General features: G+C 45.6%; 1 protein-coding gene across 6 annotated transcripts in view; it reads left to right on the top strand.

Annotated features, from left to right (window-relative positions):
• The window catches only part of raph1b (Ras association (RalGDS/AF-6) and pleckstrin homology domains 1b), a 39,927-nt gene extending 16,128 nt beyond the window's left edge, over window positions 1-23,799 (top strand). For 4 of the 6 annotated variants that reach the window (XM_005920047.3, XM_005920048.3, XM_005920049.2 and 1 more), the window contains 16 exons: window positions 6,913-7,032; window positions 7,343-7,448; window positions 7,541-7,735; window positions 8,881-9,305; window positions 9,802-9,888; window positions 10,325-10,399; window positions 14,164-14,241; window positions 15,971-16,130; window positions 16,337-16,458; window positions 16,777-16,842; window positions 16,949-17,092; window positions 17,669-17,779; window positions 18,404-18,502; window positions 18,603-18,723; window positions 19,181-19,317; window positions 19,406-23,799. In XM_005920047.3, the coding sequence (XP_005920109.1) occupies window positions 6,913-7,032; window positions 7,343-7,448; window positions 7,541-7,735; window positions 8,881-9,305; window positions 9,802-9,888; window positions 10,325-10,399; window positions 14,164-14,241; window positions 15,971-16,130; window positions 16,337-16,458; window positions 16,777-16,842; window positions 16,949-17,092; window positions 17,669-17,779; window positions 18,404-18,502; window positions 18,603-18,723; window positions 19,181-19,317; window positions 19,406-22,000 (4,641 nt within the window). In that variant the 3' untranslated portion in view covers window positions 22,001-23,799. The remainder of the gene's footprint in view (window positions 1-6,912; window positions 7,033-7,342; window positions 7,449-7,540; window positions 7,736-8,880; window positions 9,306-9,801; window positions 9,889-10,324; window positions 10,400-14,163; window positions 14,242-15,970; window positions 16,131-16,336; window positions 16,459-16,776; window positions 16,843-16,948; window positions 17,093-17,668; window positions 17,780-18,403; window positions 18,503-18,602; window positions 18,724-19,180; window positions 19,318-19,405) is intronic. The other 2 variants (XM_042219922.1, XM_042219923.1) reach the window with 2 other exon arrangements.
• The last annotated feature ends 482 nt before the right edge of the window (window positions 23,800-24,281 follow it).

The following is a 24,281-nucleotide window of genomic DNA, read 5'->3' as shown; positions in this document are numbered from 1 at the left end:
GTGTGTGTGTGTGTGTGTGTGTGTGTGTGTGTGTGTGTGTGTGTGTGTGTGTGTGTGTGTGTGTGTGTGTTTCTTCCCTGCTTACAAGCTGTTGCTCGTGCTTGACTAATAACATGGGAGCTGTTGTTTCGGCCAGCCCCCCCTCCACAATCTAATAGCTGGCTCCTTTCCTCCATTATTATTGTACCCATCCATCATTCCTTCTCTGCTCTCTCTCCAGCCTGTTAAATATCTCATATAACCCCCCCGCCCCCCCACCCCCAACCAACCAAGTAGTCCGTCCCCTTGATGTGCTTGCTTTCATGTGACACATGCCACTTCTTATTCGTGTTCTGTTTTTGACTTATGTTTACAGGACTGTCTCAACATTTGAGACAATGCTGAGATTTCGGTGCACATTTCCATCAACGCTATCTTGTGTTTAGTGCTGCGGTAGTCGTGTGTGAAAGAAGGCTGTAGCCCCACTAGTTTTAAAGCCTAAAATTTACCATTATGTACACAGGCCGTAGATTTAACATACAAGCGCAAGTTTACTTTTTTTTACATTTATTTTAGGAATTTACAGCTTGAATACAGGCGTTTGGATGACTCAGGGCAAAATATGAAAAAAATACTTCATTAAAAACAACAATATAGAACGTAATGATGTGGTAGTCTAACTTACACATCTGGCAGTGCTGACGAATCAATCGACAGCAGGCGGTGGGAGTGTTAGTTTCATTTTCAGGTATTGCTGGTGCTGCTGGTCATGACATCAGTATGTAAACACTCCTTGTGTAGCATAAAACAGAAACTATCACAAATGAGGCTTATTTCTATTTTGGCATGGCTCTTACTTTAATGTATCTTCCTTAACTAGTGTACAGCTTTGAGTGTTCCCCATGCCACAAATAAGGAATGAGCTCCACCCATACTGTATGTCCCTCACCCCTTCTTAAATTAAACCTGTAATCATCTTGTCACAAGCTTTCTTCATTAACCTTTAGGGCTGCAGCCACGCTAAATTTTCCCATTCATCATGGGCAAACAAGCACAGTGTGTTATGTCATTTTCTGAGTCAGACATCACAGGCTACTACAGGTCAGCCAAGGCTGACAAACCAGCCACACCTAGTTGGACTTTTGGTCCAGCCACTCCCTTGTTCAAAGAGTTCTTTTACTGGCACTTAGAAGTTTCCTCTTTTCCTTCTTTTTACTTGCATAATGCCCACATGTTGACGCAGGGATGGCAGCTTCTGGCTTTCATTTCTCGTCTCCTGGTGTGACTTTGTATATGAAGGGAGGGGACCAGGGGGAAAAAGGCAAGGCAGGGACAGAAAGCAGGGATGGGAGTGGAAATGAGCAAATAATCACCATCTGCATGGCAAATGCAAGCCTGGAAATGACACGCACTCGCACATTTACAAAGAGATCGTATCTATTTTTTATATCTTAAAGGTAGTGAAACCAAGCATTTGTCTGCTCCAGGCTTTGTTCTTTGACAGAAGACCTTATTTCAACTGTCAAGCCACAAACAAGATTACAAGACGCGCTCGAAAGTGCCTGTTGCCTTCAAACGGCTACAGGATGTCATTATGATATTTTGACACTTGGCTTTTCAGCGTGGTGTTTCTACTGTGATGACACAAACACATGCATGTGTGAAAGGTGAATCATAGTCTGACAGGTTAGAAGTGCAGCTTGCACCAGATGATGGTCTGACATGAGAAAAAGAAGAGATGTTGGCATGAAATCTATTTTAAAGGAGAGGGTGATTTTCAGAAACAATTGATTGAATTGATTTTCAATTAACATGTAGTTTCCCTTTGTAAGTACCAAGAGTTTGCAAATGAGCTGTGTTACATGGAACAGACGGGCCTTACAACTGCTGAATTTTTAACAAGGAAGGCGATCACCAGGAAACCTGCATGAGGCTGTTTTTGTGTTTATAGATTTGCATGTTTTTATACGCTACAGTGCTAGAATATACAGCACTTATTTTATAAATACATTGCTAAAAAAAGAAACTTTTTTTTTAATCAGAGTGCAACATCAAGTCAGTTAAACTTGTGGGATATTGATCTGGTAAGTAGCAGAGGGGGTTTGCTCATCAGTTTCAGCTGCTTTGGTGTTAATGAGACTAACAGCAGGTGCACTAAAGGGACAACAATGGCCCGACCACTAAAACAAGAATGGTTTTTACAGTTAGAGGTCACTGACTTTTTTCCCTCTCCATCTTTTCTGACTATTTTTTCACTAGCTTTGCGTTTAGCTACGGTCATTGTCACTACTGGTAGCACGAGGCGATACCTGGACCCTACAGAGGCTGCACAGGTACTCCAGCTCCTCCAGGATGGTGCATCAATTTGTGCCATTGCCTGAAGGCTTGCAGTTTCTCCCAGCACAGGAGACAGATTTCAGGAGACAGGCATTTACTTTAGGAGAGCCTGACAGGGCCGTACAAGACCCTTAACCGATCACCAGGACCGCTGTCTGCTCCTTAGTGAGCAGACATGCAAGAGCACTGCAAGAGCTACAAAATGACCTCCAGCAAGATGCTGGTGTGACCGTCTCTGACCAAACAATCAGTAGCAGTGCAGCCTGAGGGCTTGACTTCCTCTTATGGGCCCCTATGCTCACTGCCTGGCACCATGGGGTTTGATTTTTAGGATGTCTTTGAATTCAGCCCTCTGTAGGTTGATAAGTTTAATTTCCATTAACTGATGTGGTATCCTTTCGTTTCTAAGAGATTACCCAATCCATATCGATATAAATAAGGTGGATTTAAAAGTGGCCTATCAGATATGCATAATCACATGGTTTTGTTTGTCTGTTTTTCCCTCTAGATTCCTTCACTTTTTTTCCACACACTACATTCCCCAGAGGTTATCAGCAGCATTTACAGCATGGGACATGCATTAATATTCCCAGGTCCGATGACAGAGTGTGTTTGGAGCTATTCCTGTCTATGGGTGTTGTAGATGCTTTGTCTGCTTCCTCTGTTTCAGCTTTGTTTGCATCTGCCCCCAGAGACCTTTATCGGCATGAGCATTTTGTGTCCCATTAAACTCTCAAGAATTCCCACTCTCCATCTAGAGCCAAGCACCACGACAGTGTGGGCATCGCAGAAATTCAGAGTTTGTTATTGTCACGCTGTTTCTGGTTTTATTGCCTCATGTTTCTCATTTTACCGTATTTTGAAATGGTGATATAAGTTGTTGAGAATATTTTTAGATGAGAGGTGTCAGACACTGGCGTTAAGCTATTTTTGCAAAGATCGTTTGAGAGAAGCGAAAAATAGCGGTGAGGAATAGGTGGCTTTGGAGATGACCCCTACACTCCTCACTGCAACATTTCAGCACACATACAGTTGAGGCTTGGTGGAGTTTTTTGTCCAAAAATAGCATATTTAGAAGTACTTGGGGAAACATTCAGTCAGTGGAGTATCTGGTCACAACAGTGTTTACACAGCTCGAGTCATTTTCCACCACCCAGCCCTCTTGACTTCCTGTGCGATGGAAATATGAAAGGCTTTATTTGTAACTCAAATGTTAAGAGTAGTTGATCATTTGTATGTCGACTGCAGGCAGAACAGGTGCTGCTGAAGCTGTCGGTGCATTACAGTCGGCACTTGTTTTCCCCTTCTCTCGTACTTTGAGATCATATGAATTCATAACTTTCACAAAATAACTCTTGATCTTAATATAGTACATTTTCATCTGAATATTAAGAGAATAAAGACCCAAGACTGCAGCTATTCCTGCATATTTGTGCTTCCCTACAGGGTTTAATATTGTTAATTAAACAACAGTTTAACATCGAGTTTTCATATTGCTCCCTTTCTAATCCTCTCGATACGCTCTGATCTGAATGACTTGGACTAAAGATAGACACGTCTTCCTCCTCCTCCCACATACTCAACCTCCTCAGCGCTGGGTGCTTACTGCGCTTTCTTTAACAGTTTGAGATTTTTGTTCTTAGAAAAAACGCTGCATAAATAGATGAGCAGCCACTGCGAGTTTACATGAAAACCAAAAAAAAAAAAGACTCCACGGGAAAAGGCCTTTGACCTTTATTCTTTCACCCCAGATCTCTGAGCTGCCCAGCAGTCACAGGAGACAGATGAATGGCGGTCATGCTCAGACAAGACAGACAGGACCATGCAGCATCAGCAGGGAAAAGGCCACGGCTGGTGTTTAGTTTGCAATGATGCCTGTAGGAGTGCATTTGCAGACTACATACACACGCATATATACACAAACACAACCTCCTATCCTCGTGTCTCTCTCAGGTCATGCTCCATAAGCTTAAAAGTAGGGCCTCAGGTGGTAATTCACTTAAACCTGCAGCAGCATCTTCTGTTAAGGCCGTGATTCCATTAGAATGACAGCAGCTATTTCCAAAGTGCTCTTTGTTTTTGGCTCTGCATCGTTTTTGCTCTATTTTTACTCTTTCTGCATCTGGACTGAATACACACCTACAGCATATCTATATATATTTGTACTTGCTTTTTGACCTGACCACAAGTCTGTGTGTGTATGTGTGTGGAAGAGACTCTTATAAAGGACTCCAGGCTGTTTACACACAGCTGTTAAGTGTCCTGCAGTGCGACTCATTTCCTGTATGTGTATTTACACATGGAATAACCTTGGGGAATAATGGCAGTGCAGGCTCATTTGATTTTTAGTCATTTCCTCTTGCGCTCGTCTTGATGCCATAGCTTGAGATACTCACCTGATTTTACAAAATCATGGCTGTGACTGAAGGGTCCCCATATAGAGCCACATTTCATGGTAGCCAAGGAGACAAACGATTCAAATTGTGTTACGATGTAACATGTGTGGGCATAAGGGTGGTGAGGTCTGGATCTCACTTTCAACACCTCAAGTTTCTTCCCCCCCATTCCTGCAAATGTACAAGTGCCACCCCCACCACTACCGCCACTATAAGTGGTATGGATAAGCTGGAGGACAGCTGGAGCTTCCTGCAAGGAAAAAAGCCATGTGGGAAATTAGGAATTTTGCACATCCTGGCTATTTCCTGTTGTGACTGCCACACACGTTCATGAGTGCATGGATGTAATTTTAAGCGCACATATATACACACTGGGTTGTTTTTGTTTACATACTCATTGACTCCATTCTTTCCTCCACAAGATGACAAGTTCATGTTTCTCATGTGTTTTAATGAGAGTGCCGGAAGAAGGAAGCTATCCATCATCTAAAGTATAATAAACACTCTGCAGTGACAGCTTTGGTCTGTAATACAAGCTTGTAGCACCAGCTTCAGGGTACGTCTTCTACATGCACCGCATACAGTGATTTCTAGTAGTAAGCATGCTGGAATTTGTCTGAAATAAGCACCCCTCAGCTGCTTAGCGTTTCATCTTTTATCTGGTTTGCTACGACCTTCATCACATTCTAACAACAAAGCATAGCTTTCAGATCACCAAGTGTTCATTTTAGCCATAAAGGCAACGGCACACAAATACTCACACATACAAGCAGACGTTTTGCTAGATCAAAAGAACAGGGGTCGTCAGCGGGGTTAATCCCAGTTTGGTACAGTCCCCTCTAGTGACTGACACCACATAGCTGGGATAACATGGAATGACACCCTCTGAAAACATCAATGGGATTACTCTGGAATATTCCATCTGACTGGCCTGTTTTGGGGACTCCGGACTATGCCAAGACAGGAGTGCACACCAAGGGAAAAACAGGTTGAGCGTTCTGCTTTAGTCTGTTTAATATCCAGTGTTGAATATACAGTGGTGTAATATTTTTCTTTGTGTGTGCCAAGCTGAAAGTGTGCAGTAAGAAAATGTGTTTCTGCACTCGGCACGTCCTCTGGCATCTGACAGGGTATCAGAGCCATGACCTCCTCCTCCTCCTGTGCTCAACCGTACTTTGCTTCCACTTGACAGGTCTGTCACCAGATTAGTGAACGATCTTCCTCGGTGCACATCGGCATTTGGGTGAACATATTTTTTTTTCCACATGGACCTGAGACCATCGCATTAGAAAGAGAATGAAATGAGGATGAATGTAGGCACACATCAAGGCTGCAGATTGTTTTGCGTTGTCAGTTGGAGCCATTTTCTGTTATGTTTGCCTCCTTCATATCATTCATTCAGTGTTTTGTCTACTGTGGCGTCCTTGTGTGTATGAAAAAGGATTGGGTTAGACGTTTTAGCTTTGACTCTAGAGTGTCAGATTTCCTCCTGATTTTATTCTGATTCTGTTTAATTGTTAGATATATGAGACTTAAGTCGGCCAGGCAAACAGATGCATGCTGGTGTTGCGCCACTTTCCATTTAACCCACTAGAGGGAGCTCTGCCATCACCTTTGACTAAAAACAGCTGGGCATTCTCAGCGAGCCAGCTATGCTTTCCATCCTATTATCCACCGGCCTTTAACAGCACATGCTATTGCGCCGTGTGGTCTGATTAATATCTTAATTTAACAGTGATCTGTGGGTCTCCAAAGAAAAGAGTGGGTTTTTTTTCTGCAGACATGAGGAAGATGCTCTGCTCCTCCCTCTGTGTTGGCTCTTGAGCTGGTAGTAGAGGTGCTGGGCGTGTCAGTGGTGCACAGCACACAAGACACCACAGGGTGATCGCACAGCACAGGGTGCCCGCTAGGGGTCTGCGAACGGTTGTCATGGTAACAGGCAGTGAGGTTGGCATGAGATTAAGTTGTTTTTGTGTTTTTGTTTTGTTTTTTTCCCCCCTCTTTCCTCATTTAGATCATTCCTGCTATGTGGGTGTGACTTGTAATCATGTGAAATTTTCTGCTTCTTTTGCGTGTGTGTGTGCGCGCGCGTGTGTGTGTGTGTGTGTGTGTGTGTGTGTGTGTGTGTGTGTGTGTGTGTGTGTGTGTGTGTGTGTATGTGTGTGTGTGTGTGTGTGTGTGTGTGTGTGTGTGTGTGTAGATGGACCAGGTATCTGATGATGAGTTGGACCATGGAGCAGAGGAAGACAGTGACAAGGAGGACCAGGACCTGGACAAGATGTTTGGAGCCTGGCTGGGAGAGCTGGACAAGCTCACACAGGTTAAAATACAAATACTCTCACACACACTAAGGGGGTGGTTTGTTACACAGACGTAGACAGAGCACCGCGAGAAAGGATGGGGCTGTATCCATAGCAACCTTAACACTGCTAATCCTGTCTCCCTTTACTGTATCCTAGCAACTCCACTCCCACCACCACCACATAGTATTTGTGCAGGTCTGTGGGTAACTGAGGAGTCTAGCAGGCAGACGAGGTTGTTACGATGCGCTTTGACTGTAGTGTCAGAGTGTGAATGTGTGTTTTGCAAATGTGCATCTTATGAGTTTCGTGTGTGTGCGCACATTGCAGAGTCTGGATGATGGCAGGCCGCAGAAAGCACTGCAGAAACCTCCTCTCAGGCAGGAGACGAACATGGCCAACTTTTCCTACCGCTTCTCAATGTATAACATAAATGGTAAGATCTCACTTCAGTATAACAACAGAACAGAGATGCACTTATTAGTATAACCCTCTCTTTGGCAATAACTCTTGCTTTGCTCCTTGCAGAGGCGTTGAACCAAGGTGACACAGTGGACCTGGATGCCCTGATGGCTGACCTGTGCTCCATCGAGCAGGAGTTGAATACCATTTCCAAACCAAACTCAACTTCTCGCAGCCAGAGCAAAGGCCAGCAGAGGGCAGCTGGAGGGCGCAGTGCTAGCACTAAGCACACAGGCACCAGTGGAGGAGGAAGCAGCGGAGGTAGTCCTGCTGAATTATGGGCTTTTAAAACAAAAAGTGCAGTTCCTAAACAATTTGATACTCATTGTGAAGAAGTGAGACTGTTATCATTTGGTATCCTTTCAGATAGTACTCAATTGTAAGGCATGATGTCTGAGATTGTTGCGCAGCAGTGGCTTCCAGCTTGCAGCCCATTCAGATGAGCTCAAGAGCCCTTCCATCACTTCCACCTCATCTTCATTTAACCTCATTTTAACCTTGATCGGGAATGTTTTTAGTCTTCTTCATCTGTTATTGAACCATCACATTTAGCTTACCTGCTAGCCATATTTTACACCATGGGTGGCCCACATAGAATATAAGAATAACCCTTTATTGTCATTGTCCATGTACAATCATATTATGGGTTCTCCACACCAACTGTGCAAGAATAAAATATAAATAGTAAGACAGCAGGAATAAATAGCCATCAGGAGGAATATATACAATGCAGCCCACTTTAATCTTAGGTGCGCTGGACCTGTGGAACTCCCCTTTCTTTAACTACACATTTAAAATCCCAGAAATATCTTAATGTAAGAAAAAGTAGGGCAGTATAAGCTGTAAAACTAAAGTCTGAAATCTTCAAAAGCCATCGAGCGGGCCAGATTGGAGTCTTTGGGAGGGGAATTCTGTTCCCCTGGCCTTATATTGACACCCCTGCTCTACACTGCTGGTTTCCACCTTTTTATTCATGCTCTTAGCTAGCTTGTAGTTTTTGCTGTTTATTCAGCAGCTGTATTTGTATTCCATATACATACTGCATTTAGCAAACAAGTTCAATTACTTATCCACATTTTAGGCTACCTATATCAACCATTTTTTCATGTTTAGGATTTTGAAATTGATACCATTGGTAATCTTTCCATGTCCCCCCTAGCTGCAACACAAATATACCCCCTGTGGTTAGGAAACACTGCTGTGCATCAAAAAGAAGGAAGTCTTTGTGGGATGAAACAAAAGTGTAAAACTGGGGTTGAGAGAAATAAACACCTGCAAAGTTATAACAGAGAGAGAAAAGGTGAAGCTTTGTAGAAAACAGTCAGTTTTGTTGAGATCTTTCTTGTGTCAGTATTTAATTCAATCAAATATTAATTTCAATGTCAAATTGAAACCCGCCCCAACAGGAAGTGCAAGCAGCAGTACTCGAGCATCACCGGCCAACACGGTACGAGGTGGCAGCGCCACTGCTCGCCCCGCGGCCTCTAACATCTCCCTAGATGACATCACCTCTCAGCTAGAGAAGGCCTCCCTGAGCATGGATGAAGCGGCACGTCAGACGTCCTCCTCTTCCTCCTCCTCGTCCTCATTTTCCTCCAGCACCATCCGGCGGCCCTCGTCCGGATCGTCCGGCGGCGGAGGGCAGCATCGGAGGACTGGTTCGGTCGGTGCTGTCACCGAGCAGGACGCACCATCCCAGCGGTCTAGTGTGAACTCAGCATGTGCCTCAGCTTCGAGCATGGACTCCCTGGATACGGATAAAGTGACAGGAGGAGAGGTGGAGAGCCAGGGCAGCCCAATCTCACAAGGACAAAACCAAACCAATACAGAGGTACGAGCCACACTGAAACACACACATAGACGTATCAGACGGTTTAAATGAGTCTTTCCAGATGTGACGGTAAGTGTAATGTACACAAGGACTGCGGTCAGTTCAGTTTGTAAGTCAGGAGAAGTGAGAAGGTACTAAGCATAGACCTTAACGAAGCCAAGCATGTTTATACACACATACTGATTGGAAGGAACTGCATGCCTGAAGTCTATCCAAAGTAAATGCACAATGCAGCCTCTGTATTGTGCATTCAATGCTGTCGGTGAATGCATTGCAATCTCAAGTGTGACTCGGATTACAATGTCAACACCTACCTATTGTTCACTAACAAAAGCAATGCCGTGGTCGGACGGCCATGACAGTCTCTCGCATGTCCCCCCCTGTTTTCACCTGCATGTGTTTACACTGTCTGTGTTTGCATCCTTTCTTATATCCACGGCCTCTGTCCTCACACACGCACACACCCCACCTGCCTGCACCCACCCGACTTTTCCAGCATGTCACGCTGCGACGAGCCAACAGTAAGCCGGCCAGACGGCAGCTTGACTTCACCTCACGAGAGGGCGAAGTGGATCGGGCCACCGTAAGTGTGTGTGTTTGTGAATGATTGAGCAATTTCTCCAGTTGGTGTGCACAGTTAATTGTTTCAAGGTTAATGGACGTTAGGTGCAACAGAATTTTTACAATTGAGCTGTTGTGTGTGTGTTTGATGTGTGTGTGTGTGTGTGTGTGTGTGTGGTGTGATAGCGTAGCTGTGGAGTCTAGGTTTCAGAGAATATACCGTGTATTCACGCTTTTCTCTCTCATAATCATTGCCTCTTTTCCAACAGCTGTATCTAATGACAACCATCGCTGCTGCGCATTAATGAAACCTTCTCTCGCTTCCACGCTTCTCTGTACAAAAACAGATCAAAACACTTGTGATTAATAAGCCTCACAGAATCACCTGGCACTGACTTCTCTATATTTTGTCTCTTCTTCTGCTCTTATCCTCCCCCCCATCTTCTCCTCCACCCAAGCACTCCTATCTGGACCAAGAAACCTCGCTCATTCTGAAAAGCATAGCTGGAAAGCCTTCTCACCTCCTGACCAAGGTGACTTCCTCATACACTTTTTGCTTTCATTCCTCTCCTGTGCATTCGTGTTTGTGTCTGTGTGCATTGCTCCTGTCTTCTGCTCTGCTCGTCTTTTTGGTAAAGTCCATGCTGAGAGTGATTATAGAACAGGGGATTTTTTCAAACATGCTTCCACATGTGGTGTTTTGTCTGTGGGCCTTCATTTTGTTCGATCCTTCTTTCTAACTTCATGTTGCTGGCTTTTGATTTGCACTCAGTCTTCTCTGAGCAATAAAAGCTTACAAGGGGAAAATTTATTAATGTATTAGCAATTATTACACAGTATTAAATCATTACTTTTAATATTTTGAGTTGTTTAGAAGTCTGAAACAGAAACCAGGGCTTGCAGGGCTTTAAATGGCATGATTTGTTGCCTTTGTCTTATTTTGAAAGGTTCATCTGTGCTTTAGAAAAACTGGTTACACAAGAGGCAAAACAAATGTGAACAAAGTCTACTTGATAGATTTCTCTGTGGGTTTTGGTCACATGTCACAGTCTTCAGCAGATGGAGCTTGCTCACAATGAGTTTCTCGCATTATAGAGACGAAACCATTACTTGATTCACCCATAGTTGAGATAATAACCCTACGTGCTAGCCAAAAGTGGAATTTGTGTTTAACTGAAAAAACAAATCTAAGTTGGACTCCAGCTTAGTTTTGTTATTCAAATGTCTCTATAATCCAAGTCGTGTCTGATGCTCCCATCACCTCTTTTTAACCTCTGAGTAGATGCTTTGGCCGCTGCCTTTGGCTTCTTTGCAAAGTTTATGCTGAGCACATGTGTGCATATTTGTAGTTTGGAGCTCATTGCTTGTGAGTTATCCCACCTTTAATACACAATGCATAGCAAGAAAGTACAAATCAGCTGATTCCAAGTTGGTTGGATATTAAATCCTTAAATTCTATAATGCTGATTAACTAGAAGAGAATGTTACAGTGTGTGTCTTTAGAAACTGAAAGTTTACAGTGCATTTTTCCACACAGAGATCTCCATTAGTGGCTGTTGGCAGTAAAATAGCCCTTTCAGTGATGTCCTTTATTATTTGAATATAATGGGTGCCGGCAGCGACACTGTCAGCTCATCTGCCCTCTAGTTTTAGAGCTGGATATAAGATTTGCAGTCACCTTATCTAAGAAGCTGGGAAAGAAAAGCGACTGGACTTCTTTAAGTTTCTTGATGATGTTTTACCTCTCATCCAAGATGCTTCTTCAGTTCTAAAACCAAATGGTGGAGAGTCCCAGGTATTTAAACCCTAGCACTATTGATCATGTGCATCGTCACATGAGCTAAGGTGTGAAAAAGGGTTATTATCAGCAGAGGTTTTGGGTGGACCTTGCCTCACCCTATCATGTGACCTGTTGCGATCAACTGACGCAAGATATGAGTGGGCGTTAAGCCGTCCTTAATTTTAGGTGTTAGACAGTTGGTGCTGTAAGCCATCCCCTCTGTTCGAGGATGGTCGTTCAAATTGGACATAGATGGCTTCGTTCGCTCCTCTTCCATCTGTCTTCTCTGTCCAAAATGTGGACATTGGGATCCTTTAGATGCAGACGTACAGCTGGGTCTTGTCCTCTCGAAGTGGCTCTTCTATGTTGTGCCATAGACAAGGACATGTCCCACCAAGGACATCCACCAGTCGCTTTTCTTTCCAAGCTCCTTAGAATACCAGGATAACTGAGATGCTACACGGACATAGTCACCAAATCTTTTGGATTGAGTCAGTGGTTCAAAACATTGGTGCCTGTTGCTGTAAACAGAGCACTCAGCTGTATATTATGTTGTTGTTGTTTTTAAGGGGAGAGGAGTGATAACCTGCATCTTTACAGGCTGTGAGGGGGTTTATGTGTTAGTGTTACACTTTCCACCAGAGAACAGAAGAAGGCGAGCCGCGATCGCCTGGACTCACAAGTTTTCTCCCTCTCCTCGCTCGTGAATCAGAATACTGAATGAGCGCGGGATGCTTGGGAACAAGCGAGGCGGGAGAGAGTGGAAAAACATCAAAGGAAGTGGCTGCCAAGATTTTTTCTTTTTTCTTTCTTTCTTTTTTTTTTACAGACTAGGCAGAAGAGCTTTTTTAAAAATTGGCTCTGGTGTGGCTCACTGTGAAAGTGGAAGGGAAAACGCCTGTCGAATCGGAGTCGGTCTAATGTGTAATAAAAAGCAGGGAGTATGTGTCGTGTAGAGAGGGAATAATAGATGAGAGAGCAGGGAGGGGGGGGCGGGCTGTCCACGCTGACATTTCTGGGGCTGAACCCACAGTGGGACTCAAATTGACTCCCGACTGTAATCTGTACAACTCGCGTGACCTCTTGATCACTGTTGCTCTTACTCAGTCTTATACACACACACACATTGGGGTGGGTAAAAGCCTGCCACTATGTGTTGGCCAAACACACTCTTGATTTTAAAGCTTTAATGTGTGTGTGCCCTAGAGTCGGTCATGTGGTAAAGGCAGTCTGGGTCAAGGAGTGGGCAGGGGCTTCTTGAGATAAGAGGCTTGGGGAGCACTTGTTAATACCCCTCACCCTCTCTCTTTGAACACACATGCTCGTGTGTACACATGACTTCAAATATTCAGCACCTCAGCTTCTCATTCACCCACTCTCCGTCCTTGTCTCTGTGAGTTAGCTTCAGGGCCATAGTCGGTCATGGTCTTCCCCCGCCTCGTCCCGATTGGCTAAAGGGTTCAGGGTCCTTTAAACGGAGTTTGCTGGTTGGGCGGCCCTTCCTCCTGGTACCTTTTTTTTTTGTGGGGATTATGCTCCCCTCGATTGGGTACGCTCCCAAACCCCTGCATCTGCTGTAAAGAGAGGAAACGAGTGATGGAGAGGGGAGGAAGCAGGAAGGGGGAGGGGCATTTTCCTCCCTACTGTCTCACTTGGCGTTTTAGTCAAATTGTGCTCGTCTTGGCCACACATGTCTGCGTGTCAGTGAACCCATGCCATCACTAAAATCCTCGCTCAGCACCGTCTCAGCTAGCTCGACCGCTGTCATCTCTGGGTGACGGCAGATGTGGATGCAAGGCGGACTTTGATCGACTGGGAATCGCGCTGGAATAACTTTTTGTTTTTTAATCTTGGTGTGAAAGGTGGCAAACAGATTTTTGTTCATTTGAGTAGAAGAAATCGCTTTTGTCGTATTTTTAAATCAAGTTACAGACACATCTGGATATTTCCCATTTTGAGCATTTTTTGGGGGGGGGTTGCATCTTTAAGTTGGCTGCATGGATGCTCTTTGAGCTGATTCTGCATTCATCTGCAGCCTCTCACCCTTGAGGGATCTTCTACTATTGTCTCCCCTTCTGCTGTATAGCATGATCAAAAGAAACCGCCGCAGCTCCACATGAATCCGGCATGAAACCATATACAGCAAGCAGAGCACCATTTTTGAAGAGCCAATGCCGCCACGGCGTCTTTTATCATAATTGCGTCTATTTGTCTAATTGAACAATCACGCTAAAGTAATAAAACACACGTGGAAGCTTACACAACCTGTAGGAATGGAGGTGATGGCATCTTGTTGGAGGGGGCAGGTAAGCAGCCTGGAGCATGGGGGAAATTTAGATTTCTGCCCGTGACACAAGGCGCCATCATTCCAGATGCTTTTTTTCATGAAGTTGTGCATAGCTGCATGTGTTATTCCTGCCAAAGGAGTGACGGATGTATGACGAGGATGAGGCTATAAAATCAAAAGGCATTTTTAATGTGCGTGCTGTATTAACACACTCCTGTGTGTTCATCTAGGAGGAGCAAGCTGCCAAACTGAAGGCGGAGAAGATCAGAGTCGCCCTGGAGAAAATCAAGGAGGCACAAGTCAAAAAGGTAGGACCACCTCTTAACCCGCTGACTCTTAGAAAGTGCAGGGATATGAAGCCCTTCTGACTTGTCTTGTCATATTTTGTGCACGCCACATTTCTTTGTGAACTTCATTCACAGCGAGGCAGTGAAGCATGCAGAAAATAGGTCATTGCAGTGTTTGATTATGTGTGTGCGTCTGCTGGAGGAGGGAGCAAGGAAGCGGAGACGGGCTTCAGAAAAATAACGCAGATCCACATAAGACATATTATTTATCCCGCGTATCAGCTGAACAACAGGAGCGCCTTGCCGCACTGACAGTTTGCTTCCACTGCGAGGTCGATACGGGACTCCTCACACAGGCAGGCCTTTTGTTTCCCCCCCCCAGGCCGGTGAATGAACCGTCTCTTTGAATGAGACCAATGCCATTTAACAGAATGGTGTCCTTTTTTGCATGCAATGAATGGTTGAAGCCCAATAGTGTTACAGCAAACAGAGCTAGAGTATAGCTAGATAAAGGGTACTGGTACAGACAGGACACGAGAAGGAAAAAAAACCTCAGCTAACACAGGAGAGCTTTGACGTGCTAAATTATTCGTGCCCTGTTGTCGGCGTTTTACACGACCAGCAATGATTTGAATTTCACCGAAGCAGTTTGACTTCATCTGGATAAGAAATGGATCTTAAAGGATTTAGATGTTAGATTTAATTTAACTTTTTTCCCTCTGAGTGGTGAGGGGGGGTGGGGGGGGGTCTCCTGTGAGAAATGTAGGTCAGACTCCCCCCATGTCTGAGACTCATCGCTGTCCCTGCGTTCTCATTGGTCTGCGCTTCACTTCAATCATCCGTATTGGCACGCGATTGGACGTCGGGGTCGCAGTGGGAGGTGACATGCAGGAGGGTCAAGGAATCCGGGGCTTTATTTGGTTTCACACATCGAGGCTGCGATTGTGCGATCCAGGATTTGGCACGTGTGCGAGTGTGTCGCGTTCAGATTAGTTTAAGCTTTCGTGTTCTGGTTGCTTAAAGATGCCCAAACTACAGCCATATTCGTAGTCATGTTTAGTGGCCATATGTGGGACATGGTCATGATCTTCATGAACACATGATAAGATGTCATTCTTTCACTAAACTGAAGCTACAAATTGGAAAATGTTCAGCTTTTACACAGAAAAATTATTTTCAAATTGATACCATAGGTGTATCTACTAAAATACAAAATGTGGGGTGGGTCTACTGATCAGTAGGTTGGCGATTTAATCCCTATCTGCTCCAGTCTGCATGCCAAATATCCTTGGGCAAGATACTAACCGATGTATCCACTGGAGTATGAATGTGTGTGAATGTTGGATAGTAAGCACTTACAAGCTTTTAAGAATGGTAGTGTGAATGATTGAATGAGGCATGTTAAAGAGCTTTGAGTGCTCCGGGAGAGTAGAAGAGCGCCGTATAGGAATCATCCTGTTTACCATTTAAAAATCTCAGAAGAGTTTGTATTCCAGTGACCTTGACATGAAGGTTAAAGGTCAAATTTCCTGAAGATCACCTAAGACTTCCAAATTCTTAGCATCTACTAGGAGACTGAGGGATACCGTTCCCTCCGCATTTTCCAAAGCTGAGCCTTATTGAAGTATTTGCTGGGCTAATTCTGGCCCCCAAGCCTTATGTTTGACCCCCTCCCGATCTGACGCATGCATGACGATAAATCTTACATATTGATATCATGTTTTAACGTTTCCCTCTTGGCCTTCCTCAGCTGGTGATCAGGGTCCACATGTCCGACGAGAGCTCAAAGACCATGATGGTAGACGAGCGGCAGACAGTCAGGCAGGTGCTAGACAGCCTGCTGGATAAGTCCCACTGTGGATACAGCCCTGACTGGTCTCTGGTGGAAACCATCACTGAGCTGCAGATGGGTAAGGAAGCAATCGCCTGAGTTGAATAAACATTGTTTATGGTTTTGCTTCAATCTGCGCTTGTAGCATAGGGTCGAAGTTCAGGGGTTCTCGCAGCATAATACACAAAGTAATATGTAATAGTCACGGCCCCAGTTCCAGGGCGGCAAAAGAAACCTGTTCTCGCCTGTTCTTCATTACCTGTTCTCGCTCCTCCTTTTTCTCAGAGCGTATTTTTGAGGACCACGAGAACCTGGTGGAGAATCTGCTAAACTGGACCCGGGACAGCCACAACAAGCTCATGTTCATAGAGCGCATTGAGAAATACGCCCTCTTCAAGAACCCTCAGGTGACCGCCCATTACGTTAAAGCTGCACACGTATGGTGGCGTGTTCAACAGACCGAGGGGCAGATAACATCCTCTCCTCTTTTAACTGCTCTGCGTTCGGTGTGCAAATGCCGACTGTATGTTATACGCGCAGAAGCATTGTTTATGCATGCTGAGTGCCTGCATAGAGCCAGAGAGTGAATAACAGTGTGTGTTTGTGTAGGAGTGTCAGAAGTAGGTCAAAGCAAGTGAAAGTGAATAATTTATTTACACATAGGATAAGGTGAGACTTTCTCCCATCCCTCCACTGACTTCACTGTTTTACTCAATTGCTTCCAGAACTATTTGCTGGGGCGGAAGGAGACATCAGAAATGGCCGACAGGAACAAAGAGGCTTTATTAGAGGTAAGATGGTGTTTTATAAAGCAAACCGCAGACGTTTGTATCATTCCTGCTAATCTGGAGCGTTACTTAGATGAATTATTTAATGGGTTTCTGTGCAATACTTCAGGAATGTTTCTGTGGTGGCTCAGTGTCTGTGCCAGAGATCGAAGGCATCTTGTGGCTCAAAGAAGATGGGAAAAAGTCATGGAAGAAGCGTTACTTCCTCCTCAGGGCTTCGGGGATCTACTACGTCCCCAAAGGCAAAGCCAAGGTCAGTGACGGCTGGTGTACGATCATGCTACTCGGACGCAGAAATGAACATTAGGAACAGAAATGTGGCATTTAGGGTTATGAGAAGCAGATCCACTCATGATTTGTGGCATTTCCTGTTTGGTTTTGATCACTTTGAAGAACAGCAGTTGTGTGCGTGGCGTTTGAGTGCACATGCTCCCTTTTTAACACCACCATCCTCCCAAGTAATTTTCAAATTTTAACACTTGCAGTTCACAGTGGCACCATGGAGACATTTATAAGTCCCATAGTACATTTCAGTCCCAGCTTTGATACTGAATAGGGCATTCTAGATGTAAGTTAGACCTTTAATAGCATATGCACACAAAACGTAGACAAATGAAGGACTTTGCATAATTATTTCAAGCCATTCTGCAACTGCTTTACTCATGCACTAAAACGGCATGAGTGAAGCTCCATGTTTCTATACAATGACAGCACAAATGTGGTGGGTAAAATTCAGTTTCACACAGAGAAGCAGCAGCCAACAGCGGTCTCTTTTAGGTCAACTACGCATCAGTACATGACACCGTCCCCTGCCTCTCTTTCTCCACAGGCATCCAGAGATCTCGTGTGCTTCCTGCAGTTGGACCATGTTAACGTGTATTACGGGCAGGACTACCGCAGCAAATACAAAGCTCCCACTGACTACTGCCTGGCCTTGAAGGTGAATCCCTGTAACTGCATGGTGAAACGTTGCGTTGTCCTGATTGGCCTGCAAATAACAGCAGGTCTTAATGTTCCTCCAGAGACCTAAACCGGCACAAATGAGCACTTGGCTAAGAAAGCTACAGATGATGTCCAGTTCTGTGTGTGATACAGATCTTGTAAACACATTTTGCAAGTCAAATAATTAGATGTCTGCATATCTGAAGAAATCTATAACAAGAGAAATGAGGCATGATAACATGGATGGGATGTACACGTGTCCTCCTTTGCATCGGTTTAAAGTAGAGGTTTGAACACATCAAATGGTTCTTGTAGTCCCCAGAGATATGCAGTCTTAGCGCTTCACTGTTACCCCCATGCACTTAGTACCATTAGTCTGCTATTAGAAAATGTCTCTGGAGATCTTTTGCAAAGAAGTTGATTGGATTAGTTTAATCAGAATAGAAAGTTTATTTACTGACTGCATTTAATGTAATGAATAAGCACTTGTCTAATAAATTGCAAGAGGATGCTTTGATGTCAATTGCACATGTTATTTGTTTAAAAAAATCCTTTTATTTTGAATCGTTTTGCAGTGTCTGTGCAGAGCACTTAATGTTCATAATACTTGTTTTATTTGCAGCATCCACAAATCCAGAAGAAGTCCCAGTACATCAAGTATCTGTGCTGCGATGATGTCAGGACGCTGCACCAGTGGGTGAATGGAATCCGCATCGCAAAGGTTGGTTTGAAGCAGAGTTACTGTTCAAGGCAAAGAAATAAGCAGATAAAAGTTTTGTTTTAATTTATGAAATGCATCTGTGTTCTTCGATCTCATACAGTATGGGAAGCAGCTGTATTTGAACTACCAGGAAGCCATGAAGAGGACAGAGGCAGCCTACGATTGGTCCTCTCTCTCTACGTCTAGCATCAGATCTGGCTCCAGCTCCGCCAGCATACCCGGTTCGCTCACAAGCTAGGCTAAGCACCACTAATGGCTCCTTTAAATGCATCATCATGTCCAGTGTATAGTTAATTCAACATGGAAGCAATTTAGCTTTAAAAACAAAAACACTTCCATTTTTCTTACTAAGTCAATGCTAAGTTATGCTAGTTATGCTACCAGATAGAAGTGGAGCGTATTGTAAAGTGTATTCAGACATGCTCACTACTGTTAGAGGTCACTCTGAACACAGAACAAGAATGCAAACAGGCACTAGACTTTTAACTCGCTTGATTCACTAAAAAGAAACACATTTGTGTTGGAGAATGCTGAGAAACAGCAAAAAGATGTACATAATAAATATTCTATGTTAAATCTTTTAAATTTTTAAGAAGGATTTGTGACTCATCTATGATGTATTTCCAATATTACTAATTGATAAGAGGCCTTTTTACAGTTTTTCATTTGTTTTTTCAGAGTCCCAGTCGAATCATTCGGGCCATTCTGACAGCGGGGTGGATACGGGCTCCTCTCATGGGCGTTCCCAGAGCGTGGTGAGCTCCATATTTTCAGAGGCCTGGAAGAGGGGTACCCAGATTGAGGAAAACTCAAAGGTATGAGTTTCAGTGTGTTAAAGTTGTGTGTTTGCAGGAGGATGTGTGAGTCACGTGACAAAGCTAACACTCGCTCTGTTCTCCGCAGATGAGAATGGAGGCATCCAGAGGGGCCACGCTGCCGCACAGTTCCCACAGCCACCGGCATCACAGCCAGCATTCAGTTGACCACTCAGCCCTGACGCCGCCTCCGCAGCAGCCTCAGGCGCAGCCTCCATCACGGCCTCAGTCTCAGCCCCACCCCCAGCAGCAGCAGCACCCCCCACAGCATCAGCACCCATTGGTGCAACCCCAGACGCCAATTCAGCTGCAGCACCAGCACCAGCACCCGCCTCCCCAGCATCCGTCTCCTCAGGAGGCAGTTCCGCCACCACCACCGCAGGCAGCACCACCGCCACCGCTACAACCACCACAGTCTGCTCAACTACATCAACAGCAGCTGCAGAAGCAGCAACAGTCACAGGCCTTCAGCAACTACAACCACATGCCCCCACAGGAGCAGCAGCAACCAGCTCCCGCACCCCCTCCACCTCCGCCACCTCCACCACCGCCTCCCCCACCCCCTCCACCAGTCCAGACGGTGTCATATCAGTCGCCGGCTCTCACAATGTACAAGTACAGCACCATCACCAGGCTGCAGAACCAGAAAGGAGGCAAGATACCCTTTCACCTCCCTGCTACAGCCCAGCAGGTTCTGCCCACGACTCTGACACCACCTGCACTGCAGGCCATCAAACCAAACGTCAATCACATTGCTGCAAGGACTAATGTGCCCCCGCCTCCTCCACCACCACCTCCCCCTCCACCGTCCATGCCAACCCCCGGGTCTGCCATGGCTGTGCTGAAACTGGGCCCACCCAGTCCGGCTACTCCACCGGCTTTCATCCCTCCACCGGCTTTCATCCCTCCACCGCCAGTTCCTCTGCCTGCTCCACAGACCAATGGAATTGCATTTCCTCCCCCTCCGCCGCCCCCGCCGCCACCAGCTATTGCAGCTGCTCCCGTGAGTCAGCCTGTCTACCACAGTGGACTCAAGCAAGCGCTGAAGGAGCGGTTTCCCAGCCCGCCGCGGGACCTCCCGTCTCCAAACGGCGGGCTCGAGGATTCCCCACCACCTGCCCCCACACCACCGCCACCACCGCCACCACCTCCTCCTCCTCAACAGTTCCAAGTACCGGCCCAGTTTCCACCTCCTCCTGCACCCCTGGCAGCACCACTGAAAAACTTCAACCCAGGCTTTCTCCCTCATACTGCCCCCAAGCCCATGTCACCAGTCTCCCCTTTCCCTCCTGCCCCGCCTCCTGCTACAATGAGTTGCCCGACCCCAGCTCCACCACCACCCCCTCCTCTACCTGCACCCCTTAAGAAGCAGTTCAGCCTCCAGACAGGCCACACCTCCACTCAACCCCCTCCAACTCTGCCTAAGCAGCATAGTTTGTCTAAGCCACCAACCATTTCCACAGGAGCCCCTCCCACCATGTCTCTGGTGAAACAGCTAGCCAGTCAGTTCCCAGGAGCTTCATCCCAAGCAGGCAATCAAATAGAGGCTTCGAAAGCCCCACTCTCTCCCCCTGCAGTTAAAACCAAACCAAAATGGCAGCGTGGGGGTGGCCAGCAGCTGCAGTCTCCCGAATTCCCCCCTCCTCCTCCAGACAGCAACACCGGCTTCCCTGCTCAACCACCACCACCACCACCTCCTCCTCCTCCACCTCCCCCAGCACCAGTCACAGGTCCGACGCCACCTCCTCCTCCCCTTCCTTCTGGAAACATGGGCTCCCCCATAAGGAGGTCACCCTCTGGTTCCTCTAGTTTTGGAGGCAAGAAACCTCCTCCCACCCCCCAGAGGAACTCCAGCATCAAGTCCAACGCCTCAAACTCCTACGAGGAATCCAGGAGAAATTTGCTCAGCAAGTTTGCTCCCCAAGGCAACACCGCCCCTCCCTCCTCATGTCCTCCCTCCAATGGATCGCCTTCAAAGGAGCCCTCAAATGGACCTCCTGCTCCCCCAAAACCAGGAAAGCTCAACCTGGCTAACCTGCCCCTGGCACTGCAGGCCAAGGTAAGCCAGGCAAAGCAGTCTGGTGGCGACTTCCCTTCCCCACCTCCTGAGTGCGCCTACTTCCCACCTCCTCCACCTGCCTCCGAGCTCTTCCCCCCTCCACCACCTCCAGGTAATGACGCCCATACGGGCGGACCTCCTCGAGTAGCAGTGGTGAATCCCCAGCCCCAGGCTCCTCCTCCACCACCACCCATCTCCCTCGTCAGTAACTCAACATGGGGAAAGAGCTCCCTGAAAAAGACTCCTCCGCCCACGCTCGGGCGGCGTAGTAACAACACCCCAGAACCACCTCCGCTCTCGCCACCTCCACCCACTTCCCCAAAAGGTAGCTCAGGCCAGCCCAACTTCTTGGAGGATCTGAACAGGACACTGAGGCGAAAGTCAGTGGGACGCCAGGGCTCCACCAACTCCGCCGGCCTCTCAGGCAAGTTGGACCCCGCGGGGACCATGGACGACATGGCGCTGCCCCCGCCGCCTCCTGAGCTGCTCCTGGACCAAGGAAAGCAAAGCAACGGAGGAAACGGTGGCTATATGTCCGGAAACATCTCAGGCTATGCAACACTACGACGAGGACCCCCTCCTGCCCCACCCAAAAGAGGGGATGGCACCAAGCTTACTGGATAGTAGTTGAACTTGTCGATAAGGACACGATGAAGACGAATGAATAGACAATGAAATGATATACTGAAGTAAAAATGCATTAGTGGACTACTCTTTTCTTCTCCTGGGGACACGATAATAAATGACTGTGTATATACTAAAAGCCAAACCAGACCATCTTCAATTAGTGTTTGCTAGTTCTTCATTTTTTTTATTGCTTGGCTTTCTGGATGAGTGAGGTTTACAATACTGGGACACTTTAGACTCAAACAGGTTAAGTTGGAGGTGTCTAAACTATCCAAGCTCTCTGGAACATGAAGTTTTTGCCCCGTACGGTATAACCCCACTTGTCTGGTACACCAAGCAGCTCTGAGTAAACACTAATAATAAGACTTTGTGCAAATATTATTGGATCCAGGTCTGAGCCAAATCATGCATCTGCTTCTTTGCCACAAGTTTGTGCCACATTACTGGAGACCCAACACAGAAAACAACAAAAACTCATCATGATCTCTCTGCTTTGGTACTGCATGGACAACATGTAAACAACAAGCTGTAAAACATGAAGCTGTGTGCGTGCATGTGTGTACGTGCGTGTGTGTGTGTGAGAGAGAGAGAAATGGACTGAACGTGCATCCATGCATTGAGTGCATGCATGCGTATGTGATGGTATGGTGGTAGTAGTTAATCATCATTAGGGAGGGCCTTCATGGAACAGGAATTGTCAGGTTTGCTTTTATATAAAATTATTTAAAGATTGGTAAATGGAAGGATTTTTTTTATATGTGTAAGTGTCTTTTAAATAGATTAAAGCCTAGAGAGGAGCAGATCAACATTAGCGCACAATGGAATGTATCTGGAAGAAAAGAAAGGCAATGATTCAGTAAAATCTTTTGTCTTAAGCGTTTCTAGACTGTTTCACCACTTGACAAATGCAAATCAGAAGGAAGCCTTACTCTTAAAGTCTTGCACAGAGGTCAAAACAGAAAGGAAGTATCTTCTAAAGGTTTCCAAAAAAAATGGCATGGACTGTGCAGCTGGATTTAATTTAATGCAAAACTTGTACTGGACTTTGTAGAAAAGGAGAGAGGAGGAGGAGGCCTGGGGTGGTTATCTTTGTGGACTGTGTGAGTTCCCTGTGTGCTGGCTTGATTTCGGACCTTATCCTTCAGTTTGTATCTGTACAGTTGCAGCTGCTGCTCCGTTACCGTTGGTTCCCCCGCCGCCTTCTTAAGTTCCCCGTCCAGGAAGTGGCGAGCACCGGCTGGATTCAGCCACGTGAAGTATCGAAGGAGAGATGCATTTTATCCGGTTAATGTACAGAGCATCGAATCATGTAGTTTATTATAACACAAATCATCTGAATGTTCAACTCAACTTTGTGTCTATGGAATCTCGTTTCCTCGTGGTGCCATTGCTGCTCCATCTCTTGGTGCACAGGGTCAGAGGTTATCTAGAGGGTCGACTATGAAGGGTTTCCATTTCTAGCAGCGATGCCTTCGTTTTTAGGGTGCTAGTGCTGTCCTTCGACATGTCCGTGTGTGCCAGGATGACATATCATGAATATTTCAGATCATTTAGACTGGCTTTGGTGTGGGGTGGTGTAGAGTCCATACAAGGCCTTGAAGACAGTGTATCTTTTTTTTTCTTATAACTGAACGTCATTGTCCTTACCGGGATGTTTGCTGCAGTACAGTATGTAAGTTATATCGATGTGCTGAGGCGAACACGTGGGGCCAGATGAAGAAAAATGTTTGCAGATGAGAGTAAATGTTTCCTCTTGCATATAAACTGAAAATCACAATATAAATGTTTAAACCAGACCTCAACCCGTCTCTGTGTCGTTTGTTCAATTAATTTAAAGATTATGTGTAGTTCAGTGCAAAAGTCTTGAGTCACCCCTCATTTCTTTTTATTTTGTTTCCAATGAGCCTTTCTTCAAAGTTTTTATTTGGATGTTGGCTCCTTCTTCACTCATTTCTTCACTCATTTTCATTCCAGTTGTTGTATCTGACCATTTTTCTGAAGAATATTTTTGTTAAGCCACCAACACTAACCTATGAGTCATTGAAGTATAAAAAAAGCAACTAACTCGTGGGATGAGCCAGTGTTTGTGTCTACACAAAAAACAAATTGGAACCACTTTTAAATTCTCTTTGTTGCTAGCAGCCTATCAAAAACGCATTATCGTTTCCATTTCTTGAGTTGAATTTATGAAAAATGCCACAGATAATGGCAATATTTAATGGTAATTTATTTATTATTAGAGGTACAACAGTGAGTATGGACAGCCACATATAAAACA

This window comes from Haplochromis burtoni, unplaced genomic scaffold (assembly GCF_018398535.1).
Source record: "Haplochromis burtoni strain Fernald_Lab_line unplaced genomic scaffold, NCSU_Asbu1 Contig_40, whole genome shotgun sequence".
NCBI lineage: Eukaryota > Metazoa > Chordata > Actinopteri > Cichliformes > Cichlidae > Haplochromis > Haplochromis burtoni.
Note: the sequence above shows the minus strand (reverse complement) of the source record. Positions and strands in the feature narration are given on the sequence as shown.